Source organism: Neofelis nebulosa, chromosome 17 (genome assembly GCF_028018385.1).
Source record: "Neofelis nebulosa isolate mNeoNeb1 chromosome 17, mNeoNeb1.pri, whole genome shotgun sequence".
Classification (NCBI taxonomy): domain Eukaryota; kingdom Metazoa; phylum Chordata; class Mammalia; order Carnivora; family Felidae; genus Neofelis; species Neofelis nebulosa.
This window is the reverse complement of record NC_080798.1, coordinates 55,578,224-55,601,983: the sequence shown is the minus strand read 5'-3', so window position 1 is coordinate 55,601,983 and position 23,760 is coordinate 55,578,224. Positions and strand designations below refer to the sequence as shown.

The following is a 23,760-nucleotide window of genomic DNA, read 5'->3' as shown; positions in this document are numbered from 1 at the left end:
CATTCTTTTCCTAATGGGCCCTGGAGAAGAGCACAGTTCTAGTGTCCCTGAGGGGTGTTCCCCAAGCCTGCAGAGATGGCTTTCAGGAGCTGAGAGCGGGGAATTCAGTTAAAGGTGTAGGTACGGGCTTGTCTCCCACTGAGAGCTGCCGGACTGCTCCGCTGGGCAGCACTTTCCTGGTTGCCAAGACTGGCACAGGCTTTACCTCCTCTGACCCCTGACTCCAGTAGAAGGGGAAGGGAGGATTTCCAGCCTCTCTTTACAGGTCAGGAAATAGGCTCAGAGAGGTGAGGCAGTTTGTCTAAGGACACACGGCTGGTCCTTCCCCTCCCTATACTTCCCTCACTTTGTATTGTTGCTGGGATGGTGACCTTTGTGGGGGTCACTGCTTCTGATGTAGGCTGGGAAAGTCAGCTTGACTCCCAGGGCAGAATTCCAACATTTCAGTATCCGGGACATAGTAGGTGTTCAATAAATATTGTCCTCCCTTTCAATATAATAATTATTTTTAAAAATAAAAAATAACGGTAACTATTTTTCCTGATAACTATAATGTGCCAGGAATTTTCCACATGTTATCCTACTTAACCTTCAGAGCATATTTTATTTAATGCCCCAGAACAGATATCAGCACCCCTTTGGGGATGTCTGCAAATAGCGAAGACAGGACTGGTTTTGACAATGGTAGGGAGCATGTCAGGAGTAGGGGTCCCCATTAGTGAGCTCTGCCAGAGGGCCACGGAAAAAAGCCCTTCACTAAAGCCCACTTGAGAGAAACTGAGTGCTGGCTCCTCACCAGGTTCTGGGTATTGATAAACGGTGAAGAGAAGTACACTGCTTTGTGAATTTCCAAATCACATACCACTTGGTATGAGGTGAAAGGAACAGAGAAGACAAAATAGGAAAGGAAAGGTGATGGGACAGCAAGAGAATAGGGAGGGGTGTGGGGGGAATCCTGGAGGTTTCTCTGTCCCCTCTTGTCACAGGTGGAGGTGACACAGCTGGGCCAACCTCCAGGTGTGATCGCCCAGGACCAAAGCCCTCAGCCTGCCAGGTCTTGCCTTGACCTTCCTCCAGGAATCATCCGCGTTCAGCAGAAGTAGTTTCCCGGGAGCAAGGGTGGGGGTTGGGGTGGCTGGGGACGCAGACCAGGCAAGCTGGCCAGACACAGCCGCACACCAGCTTGGCCTCAACCAGAGGTGGGACTGTGCCGGCCTCAGCCCTGGAGCCCTAGCTGCTGGCCCAGCAAGAAGGGTAATCTCATCTCCACAGCCACCCCTCACTGACTGGAACCCTCCAGCTGACTCCCCTAGAGTTGAAAGTGCCAAACCACTGCTCCTTTCATCTCAGTCCAGAGTGCCTCGTCCCCGTCCCTGTAATCATGCCTGTGGGCGGTCCTCAGTGACCCTCCCAGCTCTCCTCACCCTTCCCAAAACACGGGGCCTAGACCAGACCCAGTTATCGAGAATGGCACGACCAAGGTCAAAGGAAAGAAGAAAGGGGTCCTCTTTGCCTGTGCCCATGCTGACCTGTTGGTCAGTGTCCTTGGTTTCCCCTCTGGTCCTGGCTCAGGCTCTCACAGGGTTAGCCTGAGGCATTGCTTTCTGGCTTTTGTTTTCAAGAGCATAAGCCACAGACGGACAGGGAGAGAAACTCCCTCAATGAAGAGAGATTCCCAGGGACCTGAAAAAGGGGGAAAGGAGTCGGAGTCCTGGGGAAGAAGCAGGGCCGGCTCCAAAGGCATGTTCCATGGAGGGGCCAGGCTGGCATGGGACCACAGAAGCGGTGAGGTTGCAGGATCAGAGCTCTGGAGGAGTCCAGATGCACCACGAGGCAGAGCTAACATCCCTAGGGCTCCCTGTGCGCCAGGCACCATCCAAAGTATGTGCTCTAAGCACCACCACAGCCCCAGGAGGCACTGCTCTCATCCCTCGTTACAGCTGAGACAATGAAGTGAGTCGCCCAAGGTCACAGCACTGGGAAGTGGCAGGACCAGGATTTGAACCTATGATGTCTTGCTCCTCATTTCCTATCTCCCTGTACACAGTATGGCCAGAGGGGCTCCCCAGTGCCTTTGGGCATTGGGCATTTTCTCAAAAAAAAAAAAAATAATAATAATAATCAAACATAATTACCATATGATCTAGAAATTCCACTTCTAGGTATGCGCCCCCAAGAACCGAAAGCACGGACTCGAACGGGTATTTGCACACCCCCGTGCGGAGCAACATTATTCACAGCAGCCAGGACGCGGAAGCAACCCAAGTGTCCACCGATGGATACGTGGACCAGCAAAATGGGGTCTAGACACAGGTTGGAATATTATTCAAACATAAATAAAAAGGATGGAGATTCTGCCCCGTGCCCCCACACGGGTGAACCTTGAGGATGCTGTGCTAATCGAAAACAAACCAGTCACGCAGAGACAATGACTGCGTGATTCCACTTCTAAGAGGCAGGGAGGGCAGTCTGATTCTAGAGACAGAAAGTGGAACAAGGGTTGCAGCAGCTGGGGACAGGCATGGGGAGCCATGGTTTACCGGGGACACGGTTTCAGTTTGGGAAGACGAGAAAGTTCTGGAGATGGGTGGTGGCGACGTTTCTACAGCAGTGTGAATATACTTCATGCCATGGAACCGTACCCTTAAAAATCGTTACAGGTGGCTCAATTCATGTTCTGCGTATTTCACCACAATAAAAAGAAACGATGACCCAAGGCTTTGGCAGGACACTCGGCTGGGCACATCCCAACGATGACTGACGTCGATGTTTTACCAACCTGGCTAGATGGGGTGGGGAGGCTACAGGCTACAGAGGAAAGGTGATGGTCCTGTCCACCTGAACTTGAGGGTTGTACCTGCTACAAGTGGGAAGCTGGGGGCTACTGGGGCAGAAAGGAGTGGAGACAGGGTGGAGGCAGGAAACCGGGTTGGGGAGCTGTGACCTGTGACCGGCCTTCCTCTGCAGGAGCTGGGGGGAGGGGGAGTGCATCCTGGATGGCTCAGGGCAGCTGCAGTTTCTGCCCAGTAACAGGCAAGACACTAAATCCTGGCCGAGTACCAGGCTCTCTGCTTAGCACGATACACAGAGCACTGCATTTGTTTCTTCAACCTTTTGAAGTGTTATTTATGTCCAGTGCATGGATGAGGAAACCGAGGCCCAAGAAGAAAAGCAACCTGGTAAGCACAGCAGCCGACAAGCGGCAGAGCCAGGCCTGGAACCCGCATTTCTCAACGCCCATCTTCTTCCCAGGCCACAGCTCCCCTGCCCACATGGGGCACTCATGGTTGAGGTGCTAGGCTGGGCCTTCTACCCAGAACTGGGGTCCTCACCTCCCTGAGCATCCTGAGGGGTCTGGCTGTCCAGGCAGGGTTCCTGAACTTGGGCCACGTCCTCCATGGAAATTGCTGGAAGCAGATTCAGCCCAGGTGGAGCTTGAATGGAGGATATGCAGCCGTCTGGCTGAGGGAGAGCTCAGGGAGCCCCCCACCCTCTGCTCTCTGGGTGGGACTCAGGGGAGGGTCTTGGCGGCAGCGGGGAGGGTATGGAAGCCCAGGCGGAGAAGTGCCCTCAGCCCAGCCAAGCAAGCCCTTCCAGGAGAGACTGAGAGGCCTCCTCGGCCACTGGGCCACTGCTGGGATGCCTGCCATTAGTGCAGCCACAGCCTGCCTCCGCCCCAGGGAAAAGAGGAAGTGGTCAGAAGCAGCAAGAGAGAACCTTAAAAGAGGACGTGTCCCAACTCACACCACCCCCTCCCCTCAGGAAAAAGGGGCCGAGCTTGCCCTGGGCTTCTGGGAACCTCCCACCCCGGGAAGTCAAGACCGCAACCTGCTTTAACCGCCCCCCCAGTGATGTCCTGAAAACACTCTAGAATTCAGAGGGCCTCCGGGCCTCCAGCCTTGGGGGCCCCCGAGGTCCAGGGGACAGTGGGAACCCCCAACCTAGCGGCCAGCACTCAGCAGGCTCGTGGTCCTTGAAAATGGAAGAGCGGGGCATCATGGTGAAGAACGTGCCTCTGGAGTTGGGAGTTCAAATCCCTACTCTGCTGCTTTTTAGCTCTGTGGTCAGGGACAGGTTGCTACCCCTCTCTGGGCCCTGGTTTCCTCATCTGCAGCATGGGGATAACACAGTCCTTACCTCTAAAGGTTGTCGTATGAACTCGAGAGGCGTGAGCTGCGGAATGCCAAAATGCAGTGCCCCGGGTGCAGGAAAGATTGAGAAGCCGCAGCTTCTGTGAGGTCAAGGCAATCTCTGAGGCCCCGGGGCCCTCGGGGGACCTCCTTCTCTAGGAGCCCAGACCTGCGGCCGGTAGCAGGTGGAGGCTGGGCACAGGGTAGGTGCAGAGAAAACCCTTAGCCACGCAGCTCCACACACGGAGAGAGAATCAGAAAGAACTCAAGGACAAGAACAGTTGAGTCCCATCTGTCCAGACGTCTGCCCTCCATGGCGTCGTCTAATCCTTCAACACGCAACACAGCACAGCACGAGGGGTCTGGGGCACTGCCTGGGGAGCCGAGCCCTGACTCTGCTGCCTTGGCGCCCGTGGCGGCCTCGGTCTGCCAACACCATCTTGACTCTAGCTCTGAAGAAACATCCGTCACCCACCAGTGACGATTAGCCCACCAGTGCAAGGGCTGTTACAGATTTTCTGTTCTGTCATCAAGAAGCAGTCAACAGGGCTGGGACCCGAGTGGGACATCCGGGGTGAGGGCCTCCTTAAATCTTGTGCCTCCGGAACCTTTCCTTTTAGGGTGTCCCCTGGGCACCTCACCCTCTCCAGACCTTGGCAGTCCATCTCTGCTCCCCACTCCCCCCCCTTTTCAAACATTATAAGTACCTCCACCTTTACACCGTCCACATCCACCAAGAGCCAAAGAGTACGCTTTGCAAGATCCTAGAATCGAAAGAAAGGAAGACATTGCAACCGTGCTTTGGGCAGGAAACGCCTTCACTTCTCAGAGCCCTTTATCCCACAGGACACCTCATTACACGAAGACTGAGAATGAACATCCTCTGCCTCAAGTTCAGCAACCTCATTTCCAAAATACCCACCTAAAGGAAGCACTGGCAATGTAAATAGAAACTCTTAGGAGACGTGGTGCCCGAAGCTTTTACACCCAGTTGGCGTGACAGAAGACCAAGGGACAGTAATACTTTAGCAATTCCCACAAGAGGAAACACAAGTGGCCAACTTAAAAAAAAAAAAAAAAGTCAACCTCATTATCCCTCAAAAAATGAAAATTACATGCTCTTTTTACATTCAAATCAAATAATTTACACTTTTTATAAATGTTTTTCTACATTTGTTCAAACATGTAGATCTCTATGTGTATATATGCTTATAACTTGGTTTTTTTTTTCCTCGAAATGGGACCTTTCTTTAACAATATACCGTGGACATCTTTTCAGGTCAGTAAATCCAGCAACCCGCACTGTCTTTGTTTTTATTCAATGTGGATGGAGCCCACTTGAATTAAGCAATGGCTCTGCTGGTGGGTTGTTCACAGTTCTGTGTCTTTGTTTTTCTTATAAGCAATGCATTCTTCCATACATATCTTTGAACACTTGGGTGGGTATATTCATAGAAAAAAATTAGTTTCCATTGTAAACACTGGATCAGATATCAAAGCATATATACATGTTTTAAGTTTCGACAGAAATGCCAAATTGCCATTAAGTACTTTACTGTTAGACTTGGTAACAATATCCATCTACTATTTTCATTATTTTTTTTTATTAAAAAGACCACTTTAAGATCACAGAGATGCGGGGGGGTGGGGGGGGGGGCCTGGGTGGCTCAGTTCAATTAAGCATCTGACTCCATTTTGGCTCAGGTCACAACCTCACAGTTCATGGGATCGAAGCCTGCACTGCATCGGGCTCTAAGCTGACAGTGCAGAGCCTGCTTGGCATTCTCTCTCCCTCTCTCTCTGCCCCTCCCCTGCTTGGGCAGGCTCGCTCTCACTCTCTCTTAAAGTAAATAAACTTGAAGAAAAAAAGATACACAGATGGTAAAAAGCAGCCCAGATGGGCTCAGGGAAGAGGCTCTTTGGCTGAGTTAGCTCTTGGTCCCCAAAATAAACTCTCAAACCAGTTGCCCATGAACATGTAAATCAAACCTATGCTTTGGGTGCCTAGGGTTGACTTCTGCTTCCTGCCTGGACAGCCCCGTGTAAAAGCAACAGTGGGAAGGCAACTGGGCTGAGCTTCAGTGAGCACCCAGAGCCTGGAAGTCAACCCCACCCTTGCCCTCCGCCCCTGGGCTCTCTCTTGCTACATCCAACCCTTAGAGCTTGGAGCGGTCACCTGCAGGAGGGAAGGAGCCAGGCTGGGTCACTGGGAAGGACTCAGTTTCCATCTCAGCTCTAATAGTGTCTCACTGCATGACTTCAGACAAGTTGCTAAGACTCTCTGGTCCTCAGTTTTCCTAATCTATAAAATGGGTCAAATAAAACCTGTCTGACTCACTGGGTTGTGATGAGAATCACATGTGGGAAAGGATGTGAAAGTAACTGGTTTTCCTTCCTTCTGTTTTGGGTTTCCCAACAGGTCTACAGCTGTGGAGAAGGGGAGCCTAGTCTGGGGTTTCCTGACCACAAGTGCCTTCCCAGTAACAGCCTTCTTCGAAGTTATTATTACTTTTTTATCTGAATGGACATGATACAAAATTCAAAAGGTCTAAAAGGGTAAGTGCGAGAGGCAAATCTTCCCACTTCTGACCCCACCCCCCCCCCACCCCTGCCCCCACCCCCAGATACCCTTCCAAGAGGCAACCTTTGTAATCTCCTTTTTGTGTCCTCAATCCCTGGGTGTTTTGTGCATTTCCACCTCTGCACCTTGCTTAAAAAAAAAAAAAAAAATCTTACCCATTTCTTGAAGCTTTTCCCCCATCAGTGCATATGGAGCTTTCTCGTTCTTTTTGCTGCCTACTGTTTACTTTGAAAGTTTCAACACTATAAAAAAAGTTGCAAGAAGAGGAACATGAAAAACCATATATTTAAAGTTGGATTCAACAACTGTTAATACACACATTTGCTTTACCTGTTGCTCTTTTTTCTAAACTATCCAAGAGCCAAGGGTTAATATTTCAATGCTACATACTTCAGCAGATCCTACACAACCACAATACAACGATCACGTTCAGGAAAGTCAACATTGATACATTGCTATTATCAAACATATGGTCCATAATCAAATTTCCCAAGGTGTCTGATTAAAATGTCCTTTTTAAGAATCCAGGTTCCAATGAAGGATTGCCCAGTGCACTTAATTGCCAGGTCTGTTTAACCTCTTTCAATCTCCCAGTCTATTTGGTCTTTCACGACATCAACATTTTTGAGGGTCTAGGCCAGTTTTGCAAAATATCCCACAATTTGGATTTCTCTGAGACTTTCTTCACAATATACTTAGGATAAACATTTTTGTGCAGGAATGTTACATAAGTGATATCACATCTCATTAATGTTAACGGCAACATAGCATCCCCGCGCATGGATGTACCATCATTTTTGTAACTTGTCCTCTGCCCATAGAGGCCTGGACGATTTCCAGGCATGTTTCATAAACAACGCTACAATGAATATTCTTAAACTTCTGTCATTTTGAAACAGTCTAGTGTGTCTATAGGATAAATTCCTACAACTGAAAACTTTGCACCCGCAAAAATTGCCCTTATAAAGGATGAACCCATTAATATTTCCACTGATAACATGCGAGGACACTCTGCCCCAGAAGTTTGTCTCATTTTTTTTAAGTTTATTTATTTTGAGTGAGCGAGAAAGTACGAGTGGGGGAGGGGCAGAAAGACAGAGAGACACAGAGAGAGAGAGAGAGAAGGGGGTGGGGAGGGAGGGAGGGAGAGAAAATCCCAAGCAGGCTCCCCACTGCCAGCACGGAGCCCAATGCGGGGCTGGAACCTCACCAACCATGAGACCATGACCTGAGCCAAGTCAGACGCTTAACCATCTGAGCCACCCAGGCACCCGTCTCATTTTTTAACTTACATCTTACTGTGTGTTGGCTAGTAAGGTCACACGTCCTTGCTGAGTCTCTGGGTGACAAGATTTCCTTATATTTCCCCCTATGAGTTTTGGCTGGAATTTGCAGGAGCTCCTACTCTGCAAAGAAAACGCCCCAAGTGCTCCGCTGAAGCACAATTTTTGCTCCTGCACATCCATTTGCTCTGCACGCTCAGCTTCAAAGGGAAGAGGGGTTTGTCAAGCAAGGAAGGTGTGTTAAACACCTTGCTAGTTACTTGATTGAGTTATCAAGGCTGCCAAGTGAGAATGGTTAATCTGCCCGTTTTACAGATACGGAAACAAAGGTTCCAGGAGGTTACGCAGCTGATTTACTCGTTCGAGGGCGGAATAACTCAGGCCCGCTTGCCGTCACTGAAGCGTGGATAGGTCCTATTCTCCGCTTCCGTGGGTGTTGGTGGTTGGGAGGGACAAAAACAAATTCTACGTATTCACTCTAAGTCCCCAAACTGTTAACCCCCGCCACGGCGTGGGGTTTAGGTGAACCACTCCAGCTCACGCCGCCGGCTCTCAGACCACTAGAGGACTACCTTCCCCAAAATGCACCGCTCTCACGGACTCTTCCGGACTACACTTCCCAGAATGCAGTACGCACGCACCCGCGCTTCCGCTTCCGGCCCTGGCGTTCCTTGGGAGTTGGGGTTTTTCTGCGGGGAGCCAGACCGCGAGCAGCTCGGGGCCGTCGCCCCCCACGTGGCCTCATGGCATCTGGGGGAGTAAGGGCCACACTTTTCCGCCAGGAGACACTGGGTAGGCCTGAAAGCGCTTTCTACCTTCTTTTGGCCAGCAGGCTGGCTCCGTTGGTGGCCGCACGGTCCTGGGGAGTCATCGGTGGAGACTTTCTCTGACTCACTTAGGGTTAGTAGGGGTTCATTTAGGGTCCTGGCATTCTCTTTACTGTTGAGTTTTCGAGCGGCCATGAGGTCCTGTCCTTTATCTTGTGACATCATGTTGCGCCAGAATCGCCCCCATGTTTTTCTTCTTTGAGACGCCTCCCTTCCAAGCAGTAAAGAAAGGAAAAAACAAAAAACAAAGGAGTTAGCACCTTTTAACATGCTATCTTGCTTCTGCCCACTCTTGCCCCCAACAGCGAGTTAGGCTCACGGCAGCCAGGGCAATCTTTGAAAGTTAAATCACTCAGTCGCTGTATTGCATTCCATGGCTCCCCATTGCTCCCAGGATCCCATCCAGACTCCATGCCATGTAAGAGCTGACCTGTCCAGTTTCATCTTATTCTACTTGCCACCCCATTAATCCCCTCCAGCTCCACTGGTCCTGGCTCCTGCAATGTGCCTCGCTCCCTCCGGCCTCCTAGCCTCTGGCCACGCCATGCAGGTGCCTCTGCCTGGACTGGGCTACCTTCTGCTCTTTCCTCAGCTTGCAGCAGTTTGTTCTGTGCCATTCAGAGTCCTACCAAGGGATAGAAAGCACTCTGGTTCTTTCAACAGAGAGAATGTAAAGAACGGTCAACTAAAAAGGTATTGTGGGTTAATAATGACACAGAGCAGCTACCACGCCCAGGGCTAGAGGAACAAAGGGAGCAGCCTGGTTATGAAAATTTAGAAGGTCCGGGGAGGCCAGTGCTAGACTCCAGGCCTCTGAGGAGCTGGCCAGCCTAACCATCACTTCCTGGGAGCGGGGGTCCTGATTCTGGTAACGCCCCTGCAGACCACGCCACCCTTCCCTTCAGGACACTGTCCACAGGCAGTAATGCGGGGTTTATGTGTGCTGGTGTCTATCTGCCCTCGGTCTCTTCCCCGGACCCCCAACAGCAGTGATTAGGCCACGTTGTACATCACTGTGCTAAGTGCCCCTCGGACACCTTGTTGACAGAATCATTTCTCAGGGACGGTGCCTTGGGAGTTTCTGCTCTGGCTGGGGTGGGACTCCATCACTCATCTAAATTCTTCTTGACCCTGAACCTGCTCTTTGCCCAGGACTTTGCTGGGACTAGAGTGACCAAGAGGGGCCCAGATAGACTCCCGGGCACAGGACTGAAGGTGACGCTCCCTCTTGAGGCTGTGCAGGTGCAGGGTGAACCCCGAGAAGAAGCTCCCTCCAGGCTCCTCACTGTTTCACGTCAAACCCTGGGCCCTGCCTTGAACATTGCCAGGCACTTAGTAGGGGTTGAGGGAATGAATGGGACCTAGCCTCCTATTTTCCAGGGCACCAGGCCACTTGGAGTAATTGATTCTCTAGGTCATCTTCTGGCTGAGAAGGGCGATGCTGACTCAAACTGCTCCCCCTCCCCATGGTAAATTTTACGTTTTTACAATCAAAATTTTCAATGGAACAGAAAATCCCCCCTGCAGGTAATAAGTCATGTGGTACACTGGGAAGCGTACCTGCTTTAGAGTCAGACTACCTGGGTTCACACTGAAGTGATTCCACTTCTAGGCTGTGTGGGCTTGGGGAATTCTTATTACAAAGCCCCAGCACTACACGTGGCCCATCAAGGTACTTTATACGAGTTTGTTTCCTGTTGCTTTGAGCTCCAACCACAGCTCAAACGGAGAATCTCCCTCTGACTCCCTGAGAGTGGGTTATTGGTCTTGTGTGGGGCTGGATCAAAACCAAGGCTGAGAGGCTTGGTCCATGGGAGAAGGGGGCTGCCTTGGGGGAACCTCTCTTGCTCTATGAAGCAAAAAGGGTATATGGGTCAGAACTCCCTTCAAACTTGCCTAAGTGAAATGGGGAATTTATTGTCTCACATATTGGGAACTAGCTTCAGGTCAGGCTGGATCCAGGAACTCAATAGACCTTCTTCAGGGTTGTCTCACTCATCAACCCAGTGACTGGGCAACAGGGTGCAGTGGCTGCTCCTTGCTTGACTCCAGTGTCTGGCAGGGCAGGGCAGGGTTGGTGACTATGATTGACAGCCCGGTGAACCAGCTTCCCAAGGAGAAGGGCTGATGTCACCAGAAGTCTAGAGGGAAGTAAGATAAATGGTAAACCTTACTACCTGCCACTTAACTGTTCTAAGCATTCCTCCTTGTTAATTCATCAAATCCTAGTAACCCTTCAAAGTAGGTATCATTTTCATCATTCCCAGTTTACAGATGGAAAAAGTGAGGCACAGATTGCCTCAGGTCAGAGCTAGTGAGGGGCAGCGCCACTATTCAGCCCCAGACAGTCTGGCTCCAAGCCCAAGCACTGTTCCATTTCTCCATGTCGCCTCTCCCTATCAGTCAGTGTCAAGAGATGGACATGACAGGGACAGCCCCAGAAGGGGTCCCAGCACTCCCTTGGAGTAGTATGGAGAGCAGCTGGGGACCACAGCCTCAGGTGGTCTGGCCTCAGGGTGAAGTCTGGCTTCAGTACCTCTGCATGTAGAAAATTCTGGGAACTCTCAGAGGACTCACCACAAGTTGAGAACATACCCAGGCTCCACCCCAGGGGCACAAGTCCTGGCTTGAGGAGCCTGATCCCACCTTGGGGCCACGAGCTGGCTGTGTGGCTTGGGGACAGTCACTACCCCTCTCTGGGCCTGTTTCTTCCTCTTGCAAATGAGCAAGCTGGGCCTGACTCCCCACCACTGGGGGTTCTCTCTGGGGAGAAGCTGGGGGTGAACTGCTCCGACTTGTGGTCGGCCACAAACTGCCCTGTCCCCAGGTGCTGGGGAAACAAGGTGTCCCCTGTCCCTGCACATCAGTGGCTCTGAGCCCGCAGAGGGACTTGGCCTGACTGTGAGCCCAGCTTCCTCTCCCACGGCCACCCTTCTCCCCAAGCCTCACCTCACTCATCATTGCCGGGCCTGCCCCCAGACAGCACCCCTCCCCGGCCAGGCTGGGCCAGTGCGTTCCTGTTGCCTCTTCTCCATCTGGTATCTTAGCCTCCTACCCAAGTATCAGGCACTCACAGGGCAGCGTTTCTCAACTGAGGTGGTTTCGCAGGGTTTCTGGATTTAGCAAGTAAAAATGCAATCTTTAGGGCAGAATTCTACCAAAAAGTTGTGAGTCGCTTCTCTGAAATTCAAATCTAACTGGGAAACCTGCATTTTGTCTGGCAACCCTCCCCCCAGGGGACATTTCTTCATGTCTGGAAACAGTGATGATCATCAAAACTGGGGGGTTTCATTGGCATCTAGTGGGTTGAGGCCAGGGATGCTGTTTAATACCCTACGATACACAGGATGGCCCCACCATGAGGAATAATCCTACCCAATTGTCAACGGAGCCAAGGAGAAGAAATCCTAGGTTCTCCCCAAAGCTAACACACATACTTAACTGTGATCTCAGGGACTTGACGGGGTGGGGGGGGGGGGGGGAGGGCGCGGAGAGGAGAGCAGTGGTCACGTCCCTGAAACAAGTAAATGGCTTGTTTAAGGTCATATAGCTGGCAAGGAGCAAAGCGGAGTCCTCCGCCTGTCTGTGCCTTCTCCTAATAGGCTCATCTGAAACCAGGAAGTACAGTGGGGGAGGATAGGCAGGGAGAGCCCCGCAGGTTCCCCAGACCCCCCAAGGAATGGCTCTGGGGACTGGCTCTTTTGGGCTCCTTAGGGGGCGGGCAAGCCAGTGCTGCAGACGATCCCAGGTACTGCCACCAGGGGGCAGCAGAGACCTGGAAATAAGTGTTCACACCCTGGCCTTCTGGAAGTAACTGCAGATTCTTGCAGACTCCGGGGTCCCCCTCCAGAGAATCCAATTCAGCTGGCCTGCAGGTCTGTGATGCTCACCAGGCATTGGCTTGTTTTGTTAACAGCTACCAGGTGATTTGGATGCTCAGCCAGGCTTAAGAACCACTGGTCTAAGACCTCGATTTTCATCCCTGATGGGTCATGAGTATCACTCCGGAGCCTTAAAAATACCAGCGTGAAAACCACCCCAATGTCCACCGCCGAACGACGGATAAACACAGTGTGGTCCGTACAATGAAATGCTATTCGGCCATGAGGGGAATGACTCCCTGGGACGCGTACCGCGTGCATGAGCTCTGGAAGTCACTGTGCTGGGTCAAGCCAGACACAAGGGAGCCCTCTGCGGTCTAGAGTAGTTGAATTCATAAAGACAGAAAGCGGGGGTCACTATGGGCTGGAGGCGGGAGGGGTGGGGAGTCAGCGTTTAAGGGGGTACAGTTTCAGTTCAGGAAGGTGAACATTTCTGGAGGTGACGGTTGCACCACAACGTGAATGTACTTCTTGCCACCGAAGTGCACACTCAAAAAGGGCTAAAACGGTCCATTTTACGTTATGCACATTTTACCACAATAAAAAAATAATGTAGCGGAAACATAAAAGTCACGATTAAAGTTTAAGAGCATTCCACACAACAGGGGCGCCGGGGCGGTTCAGCCAGTTAAGCATCCAACTTCCGCTCCGGTCACGCTCTCGCGGTTCATGAGTTTGAATCCCGAATCGGGCTCTGTGCTGGCAGCACAGATCCTCTGTCCCCTTCTCTCCCTGCCTCTTCCCTGCTTGCACATTCTCTCTCTGAAATAAACAAACATTTAAAAAAAAATTATTGCACACAACAAAACCACACATGTCCAAGTCCCGGCTCAGACCAGCTCAGTAAGAGGGGCCGGGGTTTGGACAGCTACAAGTGTCCCAGGGGGATTTCACCAACAGCTGTGGTCGGAGATTATTCTAAGATTCCAGCATCAGGGAAGAAGAGTGGGTGCACCATCCATTTACCTGTTGTCATGGTTTTAAACTCCGTCCACAAATTCTTTGATGCTCTTCCTTCAAGAGGTGGACCCTAATCTCCCTCCCCTGAGCGTGGGCTGTCTTAGTGCCTTGCTGCTAACAAACGAGCCCAAAGCAGAAGTGACAGTGGGGGATATCAGAGACCCGGTGCCACCCTAGTTTCTACTTTGGTCTTTCTCTCTGATGACTCACCCTAGGGGGAGCTGCATAAAACAACACTCAAGGAGCCTTCTGGACAACCGTGTGAGGAGAAACTGAGGCCTCCCGCCAGAAGCGGTGTGGGGCACTGTCACACAAGGGGGTCCTCCAGCCCAGCAGAGCTTTCAAACAAGGCCACGGCCTCGGCTGACATCTCGATGGCCGCCATATGGGAACGAGCCGTGAGCCGGAACGACCCAGCTGAGTCACTCCGGAGTTCCTGAGCCGCAGAAACAAACACGCTCGTTTCCAGTCGCTGCATTTGGGGTGATTTGTTACACAGCGGTAGGTAATTAATGTATCCATTCAGGAGTCACAGAATCATCCGCTCAGCCCTTTCCACAGCCACCTCCCCACCCACCCATCACAGGACACACGGCCCAGCACAAAGGAGACCCCTGTCAGATGAATGATCAAACATTTTCTCAGCATCAAGCCCATGGCACTTGCTGAGACAGGCCAGGGGACTCGGCGAGTTGGCCAGGAGGGTGGCCACCTCCCTCGAAGTAGCTTCCCCAGCCGAGTCCATCCGGCCTCATTTTTTTCCTCCTCATTTCCTCCCACAAACCCTTCAGGCCTGGAAGATTCGGGCTTTTCTGGAGGCCAAGTGGGGCAGCCACAGAAAGGCTGCTTTCCTTCTGTATGGCAGAGGCCTCATTGTCTCCTCCCTGAGACCATCATCAGACAGCCTTGGGCCCTCCCCACCCCACACATACCTTTTTGCAGATGAATCTCTTCTTATCCCTCAGGGTTTACCTGACATGCTAGCGCCTCTGTTTTCTCATCTACAAAATGCGGATAATGAGGGTATTTTGAGACTGGATGTCATGGTGCACAGGAGGACCCTCAGCAAAGGGCCAGGGGCAGCAGGTACTGATGCATGTCTGCTGAGCTGCCAGGACAAGAGGGAAGAGTGCCAGGAAAACCCACGTCCTCCAAGCAGCTGGCAGGGCCCGCAGGTGACTCTCAGCCCTCTCCTCTCCTCCCTGCTTTGCTCACTCTGCTCTGGCTGCACCATCGTCCCCCGTTCCTCTCACACTCCATGCCTGCTCCCACCTCAGGGCCTTTGCACTGGCTTTTCTTGCTGCCTGGAATGTTCTTCCCCCCAAATATCCCTTGGCTCTTCCCTCCCCTCCTTCAGGGCTGTGCCCAGATGTCCCCTTACTTCTCAGTGAGGCCTTCCCTAGCCACCTTCCCTCCACTCTCTCCATCCTCCTTTTTGGATTCAACTTTTTCCCCATCACATCTCTCCTTTTAAGACACTACATCTTGGGGCACCTGGGTGGCTCAGTCGGTTGAGCGCCCAACTTCAGCTCAGGTCATGATCTCGAGAACACTCCATGAGTTCAGGCCCCGCGTCAGGCTCTGTGCTGACCGCTCAGAGCCTGGAGCCTGCTGCAGATTCTGTGTCGCCCTCTCTCTCTGCCCCTCCCCTGCTCATGGTCTGTGTCTCTCTGTCTCAAAAATAAATAAAGACATTAAAAAAAAAAAAGACACTACATCTTTTTCTTATTTTGTTGCTTGACTCCTCTCAGACATAGGCTCCACAAAAGGGGCTTTGGTCTTTATTCACTGCTAGATCCCCACACTTAGCTGAGTGACCAGCATGCAGTAGGTCTTTAAGGTGGATGGATGAATGATTAAGAGAGTATTAAGTGGAACTTCTCCAGCAGCCTTGAAATCATCCTCCAGGTCTAAGTCCCCCAGATTCTAGAGAAAGCCAGAAAACTGGAGACCAGACCTCAGGGCTTATTTACCAAGTGGCTGCGAAGGTCCTGCTTTCCCTTATATCATCCCAGCACCAACAGAAGACTGGGGTGGGAAGAAAAGAGGAGAGATGCTCCCCTCCCTGGGTCTCAAGTTCACCCCTGCCCTGCACCAGTCAGGGAAAAGAGAAGTGGTAAGAGGGGCCAGGGTGGGGAGAGGTGACCAGGGGGTGTCAGGAAGGTGTGAGGTTCTGGAAGTCACATGGACACCAGGGAGGAAGGAACGCCAAGAGCGATTTCCAGCATCCCAACCAAAAAGGTTGGCTCCAGGGTGAGGAGCCCCCAGCAAGAAGCAGCTGGGGGGACGGACGGTGTGTGTGTGTGTGTGTGTGTGTGTGTGTGTGTGTGTGTGTGTGACCAGCAGCTGGGAGAGGGAGCTGTGGGGGTGGGGGGGGGACCCGTCCTGGGGACCCTCACCCCACTCCACACAGTCCTCCCAAGTGCACACACCTGGGCCACAACAGGGAAGCAGCAGCGGGCAAACAAGGACAAGGGCAAGACCCGGGAAGCGCGGGACGGGCCTCCCTTTCTTTCACTCCCGCGGAGGAGGAAGGAGCTCGGAAAAGAGAAGAGGCACGAAAAGCAGGTGGAGGCGAGGCTGAAGTCAGCCAGCCTGGCCAGTCTGTTCCTGAAGGCGTCTTTAAGAACCTGGAGAGATTCGACTGAACAAGGTCTAGAGACAAAGAAAACACCGTTTCGTACGTGAGCTCCAGGGAGGGCGGCGCCAGCAGGCGGGTGGCGGTGTTAGGACTCCCCTTCTCCCTCGCTGGGTCCCCGCCGAGGACGGCAAGCGCTGGGGATCGAGGGGGGGGGGGCGCCCTACATGCTCCTCGAAGGAAGGAAGGGGCAGGGGGCCCAACACAGTGGGGCTGGGAGTGGGAGGCGCGGGCGGAGGGACGTGCCCCCCTTGGGTGTGTTACCGTGGGGAGGGCCATGCAGGACCCTGGGCTGATTTCTGGCCGAGGCAGCTCCCGGACTGTCGCTCCCAGTCCGGGCGACGGGGGTGGGGGCAGGCTGGGGGGCAGCGGGGAGCCCCTCGGGGGGTCTCGGTACCCCGCCCTCTCGCTGGGCGGTGCTCTGGGGCGGCGGGACCCAGGCCCGCACTTTCTGCTCCCCTCAACCCTGCAGAGCCTTCCCAGCCCCGGGGTCTGCGGCAGCTGCGACGCGCGCCGAGGGAAGCGGGGGTCTCCATGGCAACGTTGACGTCAGGGACCCGGGGCCCGGCACGCCGCCTCCCGCCCCCGCCCGCCGGCCTGGCGCAGCCCCAGCCCCGATCTGCGGCAGCTGGGACGCCAGAGGCGTTGGAGCCGCCCCCTGCCTCCTGACCTGTCCCGTCCTGGCCACCGGAGGCGGACAGGTGTGAGCCAGGCCCGCCAGGTCTCACCTGCCTGCCAGCTTCCCCGAGACCCTTTGTCCTCCCATGGCCCTCTGCCGGCCAAACCGACCTTCCTTCCTGCTTCGTCAACAGGCAGCCCCTTCCTGGGGAGAAGGGAGTGAATCGGATGCGGGAGGTGATGAGCCCCGACCCCCTCCCCCACCCTCCCAGACTTCCGTCTGCCTCCCTCCGCTCCGCTCCACAACAGAGGGGGGCGGTTTGTAGTTGAACAACTCCCAAATCATCATATATCCCTCCCCCACCACTCTGCCTCCGCCCCCTTGCCTCTCTCTCCTGCTGCTCCTGCCCCCCCACTTCGTCTTCCTCCCTTCTGCTGGTCCGTTCCTCCCCGGTGCCAGCCTCTGCCTCAGGGCCTCCGCACCGGCTCTTCCCACCGCTTGGAAGGTGCTTCCCTGCTCCACCTGCCCCAGGAGTTGGTCATTTCCGGCTCTTGCAGGTGGAGACACGTGAGCTCGGTGCCGCCCCCTCTTGGAGGCGCTCATTCCAGCCGCCTGCACCTCCTTGTAGCTCTCTCCGCCGCCGCGATGAAAAATGGTTTGTGGGGTTATCTGGCTAATGGCTGCCTCCTCCCTCAGACTGAATGTGGTGGAGGATGGCGTTTGCTTTATTTACTCCTGAGTCGCCAGCGTGCCTGGCGCACAGTTGGTGCTCAGTACATTAAAAAAAAAAAAAAAAGAAAGAAAAAAGAAAAGAAAAAGAAAAAAGCCTTGTTGAGATACAATTCGCCAGCCCCACAATCCACCCAAGTGCACAGTTCCACGGTTTTTAGCATAGAGTTGTGCAGTCAATTTAGAACATTGTCATCACCTCCAAAATGAACCCCTGCCCATGCCTGTCCCCTATCCCCTCAGCCCTAAGCAACTGGTAATGAACTTTCTCCGAAGATTACCCTATTCTGGGCTTTCCTATGATCATGGTATAGGATCCCACTTTTGTGACTGGCTTCTTCCACTTGGCACAGTGTTTTCAAGGTTCAGAGCAATACGCTTTTGCTCAGTAAATGGACGAAAGGCTACGGAACCAACTCCCTCTCCTGGCGGGCTGACAGCACGCAGGAGGAAGCACACTGGATCCCTTGTGGGACCTGCCTCAACATGAGGGACAGAGCTCTGACAGAGACTGCACGTGGCCTGGCTGCCTGGGTACACCCTTGACTGTCTTCAGCTCAAGGCCAACCCTGGTGTCGACATAGGTCAGATGTCAGATGTCTCGTTTCATCAGGAGCCACTTTGCTTTCTTTACTTTGGGGTTTACCTTCCTTCCATCCATCCATCCTCCCAAATCGCATGGTTATGATCTCCCAAGCTTTCTCTTGTAAATGATATACTACCCTTCCTTTTTTATTTTTTATTTTTTATTTTTATTTTTTATTTTTTTTTTCAACGTTTTTTATTTATTTTTGGGACAGAGAGAGACAGAGCATGAACGGGAGAGGGGCAGAGAGAGAGGGAGACACAGAATCGGAAACAGGCTCCAGGCTCCGAGCCGTCAGCCCAGAGCCTGATGCGGGGCTCGAACTGACGGACCGCGAGATCGTGACCTGGCTGAAGTCAGACGCTCAACCGACTGCGCCACCCAGGCGCCCCTACCCTTCCTTTTTTAAAAAAAAATCTTTTTAAATTCATTCATTCTGAGAGAGGGAGAGAGAGAGAGAGAGAGAAAGAGAGAGAGAAAGAGAATCCCAAGCAGGCTCTGCACTGTCAGCATAGAGCCCCATGCGGGGCCCAAACCCATGAATCATGAGATCACGACCTGAGCCGAAGTTGGATGCTTAACCGACTGAGCTGCCCAGGCGCCCCTAAGTTTGCCTTTTTCTCTAAAAAATGTGGACACTAGAACAATTTACATTATATAAATGACTTGCATCCTATTTCTATAAGGCAGGACTTATCCTGAACAGCCACCACCAGGGGAGAGAACCCCCAACCCCATGCATAACGGACACCTATGTAACTCCAGGGCCGGGAGGGGCTTATGATGCATTATTGCTCTCCATTAAAACCCCCAGGAGGGAATCACTGACCCACCTCCACTTCAGCAAACCCCTGTGGCCACTGCTGGGGGGAGCCCCAAAGAGGAGCTGACATGGTGTATCCAACGCCCCGTTCCCTGAGCCTCCTTCCCACTGGATGCAACAGCCTCTTCTCCTACCTGGCAAATCCGAGAGGAGACAAAGCCTGGTATTTTCGAGGAACAGCTTGTCGTTCCTACCATTACACTGAGAGGAAACACAAACAGCCAAGAGGTCTGTTGCCAGGAGTTTGGTGGAGACCTTCTAGCCAGCGCTCAGCCTTCTCCTGCCGTGGGGATGACCACATGTGCTCCGGACAAGGTTTCCTTTCTGGAGGTGTGTCCGGAGGGCAGGTCTCCGTGCACTGATGCGTGGATCAGGAACCACGAGGACTTCATCTCCCCGCTGAACCTGAGAGAGGCTAGCTCAGGCTAGCCTTAGCCAGCATTAGAGACGGCATGGGAGGGAAGGCCAGCACTGAGGTTTTCAAGGCCCCACCCCAACCTGAATAGAGGACACTGAAAAATAAAGCAAAGTCAGATATCCCACCACATACAGCTGTGCACGTTGTGCACTGTACGAGGATGCCCCACATTTAAGGGAGTGTGTGGATTTACTATGCAAACTGGTATAACGACAACTGTCCAGCAGATGGCAGTAGAGCGTTTTTGAGGCGGGGACAAACGTTCACAACGACGGGCCAGCACTGCGCCGAGAGAAGTCATGGTGGCCGGGGCACCACTCACCCTCCCAGACCCAGACACAGCAGAGAGGAGCAGCGGCCATCTCTTCGTTAAGAGAATTCTTTTTCGATGCCGTTTTAACAAATTGAGGTGACATTCGCGTAACATAAAAGAAACCATTTTAAAGAGGCATTTAGAGCGTTTACACTATCGTGCAATCAGTACCTCTATCTAGTTCCAAAGCATTTTCCTCAGCCCCAAATAAAACCCCATATCCATGAGGCAGTCACTCCCCAGCCCCTCGTAAACACCAGTCTGCTTTCTTTCTGTGCAGATTTGCCTATTTTAGATTATTGCTTGTATATGGAATCCACCAATATGTGGTCTGTTGTGTCTGGCTTAGGTGACTCAGCATGATGTCTTCGAGGTTCATCCACGAGGGACCGTGTGTCCACGCTTCATCCTTTCTTACGGACGGATAATCGTCCATCGTCTGTAAATAGCACATCTATTACCTGTTGGTGGATATTTGGGTTGTGTCGACCTGATGCCACTTTTAAAAAGGGGGTGTGTAACACAGAAAGTAAACGACACAAATCTTAAAAATGTGGAGCTCCAGGGGTGTTTAAACACCCGTGTGGCTGCAGATCGAGCTGTAGAGCATCTTCATCACCCCAGAAGCTTCCCTCTTCCCTTCCCAGTCGATGACACCTCCCACCCCCTGCACTCTCAGTGACCACGGTTATCACCTCTGTAGTCATAGATGCCTCGTGCCCGTCCATGCACTTCACATAAATGGAATCCTCCGGCAAGCCCTCCTGGCTCCTTCCACACACGTAACGTGTGTCCAATTAATTCACGCCACTGTGGGTATCAGAAGTTGGCTCTTTTGGCCTTTTTCTGCAGAATTCCATCACACGACTAAGTCACTGTGCGTTTTATTGATTCTCCTGTTGAAGGGGAGGGGGGGGGCGCTCAAGCTCTTCCACTGCGAGACCACCCTGGTTTGTTTATTCTCCTCTTAGTGGACATTTGGGTTGCTTCCGCTTTTTGGCTCTTACGAATAATGCTGCTATAAACACCCTTGTCTGTGTCTTCTGGTGGACACGTGCACTCGGTTCTCCCGGGTCTATATACCCAGGAGTGGGGTGGTGGGGTCACAGGGTGGGCTGGATGGTTAGCTTTTAGTCGATACGCTTTCCAAACCCACCGAACCAATTTCTATGCCTGCCAGCAATGTGTGAGATCATCTGGCAGCTTCCACCTCCACCTCTGAAAACAGGTGCAAGCTGATTCTTGGGTCCCCAGTTGCACGGTCCTTCTGGCTTGGCTGAGGCTGAGGCAGATGTGCCCGGCAACCGTGCAGTCTCCTTAGGACGGTTTTCTCAGCCTGTGGGGGAGGGGGCTCCCCCTGTAACCTGTCCCTCTGTCCCCTAGCATAGTTAGCCACCGTCTTTGGGCTTCCCCAGAAGCAAGCTCTGGGATGAAGATTCCAGCATAGGTGGCTTATTTGGGAAGTGGTCCCAGGATGGGATGGAGGGAAAGTGAGGGCGAGAGCAGAAGGAAGTGCTAATAGGCTGGTGAGCCCTGGGGACAGCAGACTGTCCCCAGGGGAAGCAGATGGGAGTCTCCACCTCCACTTGGAGGGAGAACGCAGGGGCACTGACACACCAGCCGGGCAGGCCACTGAGAAAGCTGCTGCCAGGCAGAGGTGCTAATTCCAGGCCCTCGAAGCCCCCAGTGAGAAGAAGCCAAGGAACGTGAACATTACCCTTGACTCCTTGCTGGCCTTCCCTCCATAGCAGGCACCGTGTTCCGCACTTTCACTCCCAAGCTCCTCTTGAATCTTTCTTTCCAAGGTCCCTGCCCTGGTCCCAGCCCCATCCATTCACCAGCCAGCAGCGGAGAGATCTTCCCAAAATGCCTGGGTTCTAAGGTTGGCTGCGTCCGCCGCTCCCCGTGTGGCCTTGACCAAGAGACCCACCCTCTCCTGGCCTCCACTTCCCCATCGGTCAAGAGGGATCATATCTGCACCCACCCCTTAGGCGTATCAGGTGTAAATGAGTTCAGACCTACAAGCGTTACCCTTGTTACTGTGCCTGGCACACAGGAGGGGCGGTATAAGCATTTCGTTAGAAAATGAGCCCGATCATTGCAACCTCCCTATCATTCATAGCCTTCAAGATGAGCCCCAGTCATCAAAGGAGGATTAATGAAACGTCGAATCCAGAAGATACATTCACCTGGAACGGGTGACTATGACCTTATTTGGAAAAAGAGTCTTTGCAGATGTGATCATGTTAAGGATCTGTCCACGGAGTCATCCTGGGTCATCCAGGTGGGTCCTAAATCCAGTGGCAGATGTCCTGATAAGAGAAAGCAGAGGGAGATTCGCTGGAGAAGGGGTGGGGGGTGGGCGTGTGGGACACAGCAGAGGCTGGAGGGGCAAAGCCACAACCGGGAACACCAGGACCCCCCCGGGAGCTGGAAGAGAGAGGGAAAGTTTTCTCCTCTAGAGTTTTCAGACAGTGCGGGGCCCTGCTGACGTCCTGGTCTTTAGAACCTCAAAAGAGTAAGTTTCTGTTGTTTCAAGCCACTGGGTTAAAAGTAAAGACACACTGTGGCTCGGCTGTGCCGGGGGAGGGCACTGGCTGGACTCTGGGCATTCTGGGGGGCAGGCGGGAGCAAAGGATGTGAGGTTCCCCAGCGAGAGCGGGCAGGTCCCGCCAGACTAAGACCCGGAGAGGGGAGAGGTGTTCCTCCGAGAGCCAGAGTTGTGGAGGGAACTACTGTGAAGCTGGGACGCCCAGGGGAACCCCTGGCCGGGCAGCCTCACTCTCCAGGCTCCCCCAGAAGCCAGTGGGTGGAGGAGCCCCAGGTGATGCAGGACAGAGCGAGGAGGAGGACTGAGGATGGGACGGCTGGCAGGGACCCCCCCCTTCCATCTGGTATCGGGCGCACCTGCTGTGAGCCGCCCCCCTCTCCCGGGTGGGAAGGATCCGGGATGGAGCAGGCGTTTGCGCCTCGTACACGCACGTCTCCACCTGCAGCTGGCCTGCCCGCCACGCCTGAAGTCTGGGGCCTTCCTGATCCCCGCCCGCGGCTCCTGCTTTCCCTGTGTGGCCAGAGGCCTCTGGAAGTGAGGAGGGCCAGGAGCGGGCAGCAGGGATGTGGAGAGGCAGGGCAGGTAGTGAGGGTAGGAAGGTGGTGTAGGATGGACCAGGAAGGCAGCGAGGCGGCTGCTCGGTCCCCTGGACAGGGATGAGGGGCCCGGCCCAGGGTGAGGGAGGTGGAGATACTGATGGAGGAGGAGGAGACTCAGGAACATTCTCAAGCGGCTTCTGAAGGCAGGCAATGTGCTGGATGTGGGGCGTGAGCGACGGGCCACTGCGCTGGGGTAACACTGGGCAAAGAAACCCTGCAAAGCGAATGACTTAGGAGAGGAGTGGAAACAAAGTCTCTCCTTGGACTCCTCCAACTGCCTCCTGGGGACATGTGGGTGAGCGGGCAGCCGGGTGGATGGTTCTAGGCTGCTGAACTCAGAGAGGCTTCCAAACACCAGCAGCATCTGGGTTTCCCAGAGGTCCTGGAAAGCAGAGTCTCGGGCCCCACCCAGACCTTGGAAATCGTAACTCGCATTTTCCCAAGACCCCCAGGTGACGAAGAGGCCCATCGGTCCTAGAAGTTCTGGACCAGAGCTGCCGTGAGGGCCCTGATGCAGAGACTGGCAGCCTGGGTTTCCCCCAGGGAGTGATTTTGTCCCTGGTGGACATTTTTGGCTGTTATGTCTGGGGGCGGGGGGGACTGGGTACTATTGGCATCTAGCAGGCCGAGGCCAGGGGCAACGCAGGACATTCTCGGATGCACAGAACGGCCTCGTGACAAAGGAGGGCCTGGCCCCCAATGTCAACGGTGCCGAGGGTGAGCAGCTCGGGACGTTCAGAGGAGTCCTGACCTCGGCCCAGGTCTTGCCCCTTCCCGTCCCCGCCGAAAGGCTCCCTCGAAGCCACACAGAAAGGCCAGATG

General features: G+C 53.4%; 1 protein-coding gene and 1 long non-coding RNA gene across 2 annotated transcripts; one reads left to right on the top strand and one right to left on the bottom strand.

Annotated features, from left to right (window-relative positions):
- Window positions 1–584: 584 nt before the first annotated feature.
- Window positions 585–12,295, bottom strand: LOC131500074 (uncharacterized). Its single transcript, XR_009256159.1, has 5 exons — window positions 11,771–12,295; window positions 10,748–10,962; window positions 8,004–9,028; window positions 6,867–6,953; window positions 585–4,894 (listed from the first exon to the last, which is right to left on the bottom strand). It is a non-coding gene; the product is annotated as an uncharacterized LOC131500074 (long non-coding RNA).
- A 2,410-nt stretch (window positions 12,296–14,705) lies between these two features.
- Window positions 14,706–17,698, top strand: LOC131499214 (uncharacterized). The gene is made up of 4 exons (XM_058707047.1): window positions 14,706–14,748; window positions 16,016–16,346; window positions 16,773–17,001; window positions 17,113–17,698. The coding sequence occupies exons 1-4, from the start codon at window positions 14,706–14,708 to the stop codon at window positions 17,242–17,244; spliced, it is 735 nt and encodes a 244-aa protein (XP_058563030.1). The 3' UTR covers window positions 17,245–17,698.
- Window positions 17,699–23,760: the final 6,062 nt, after the last annotated feature.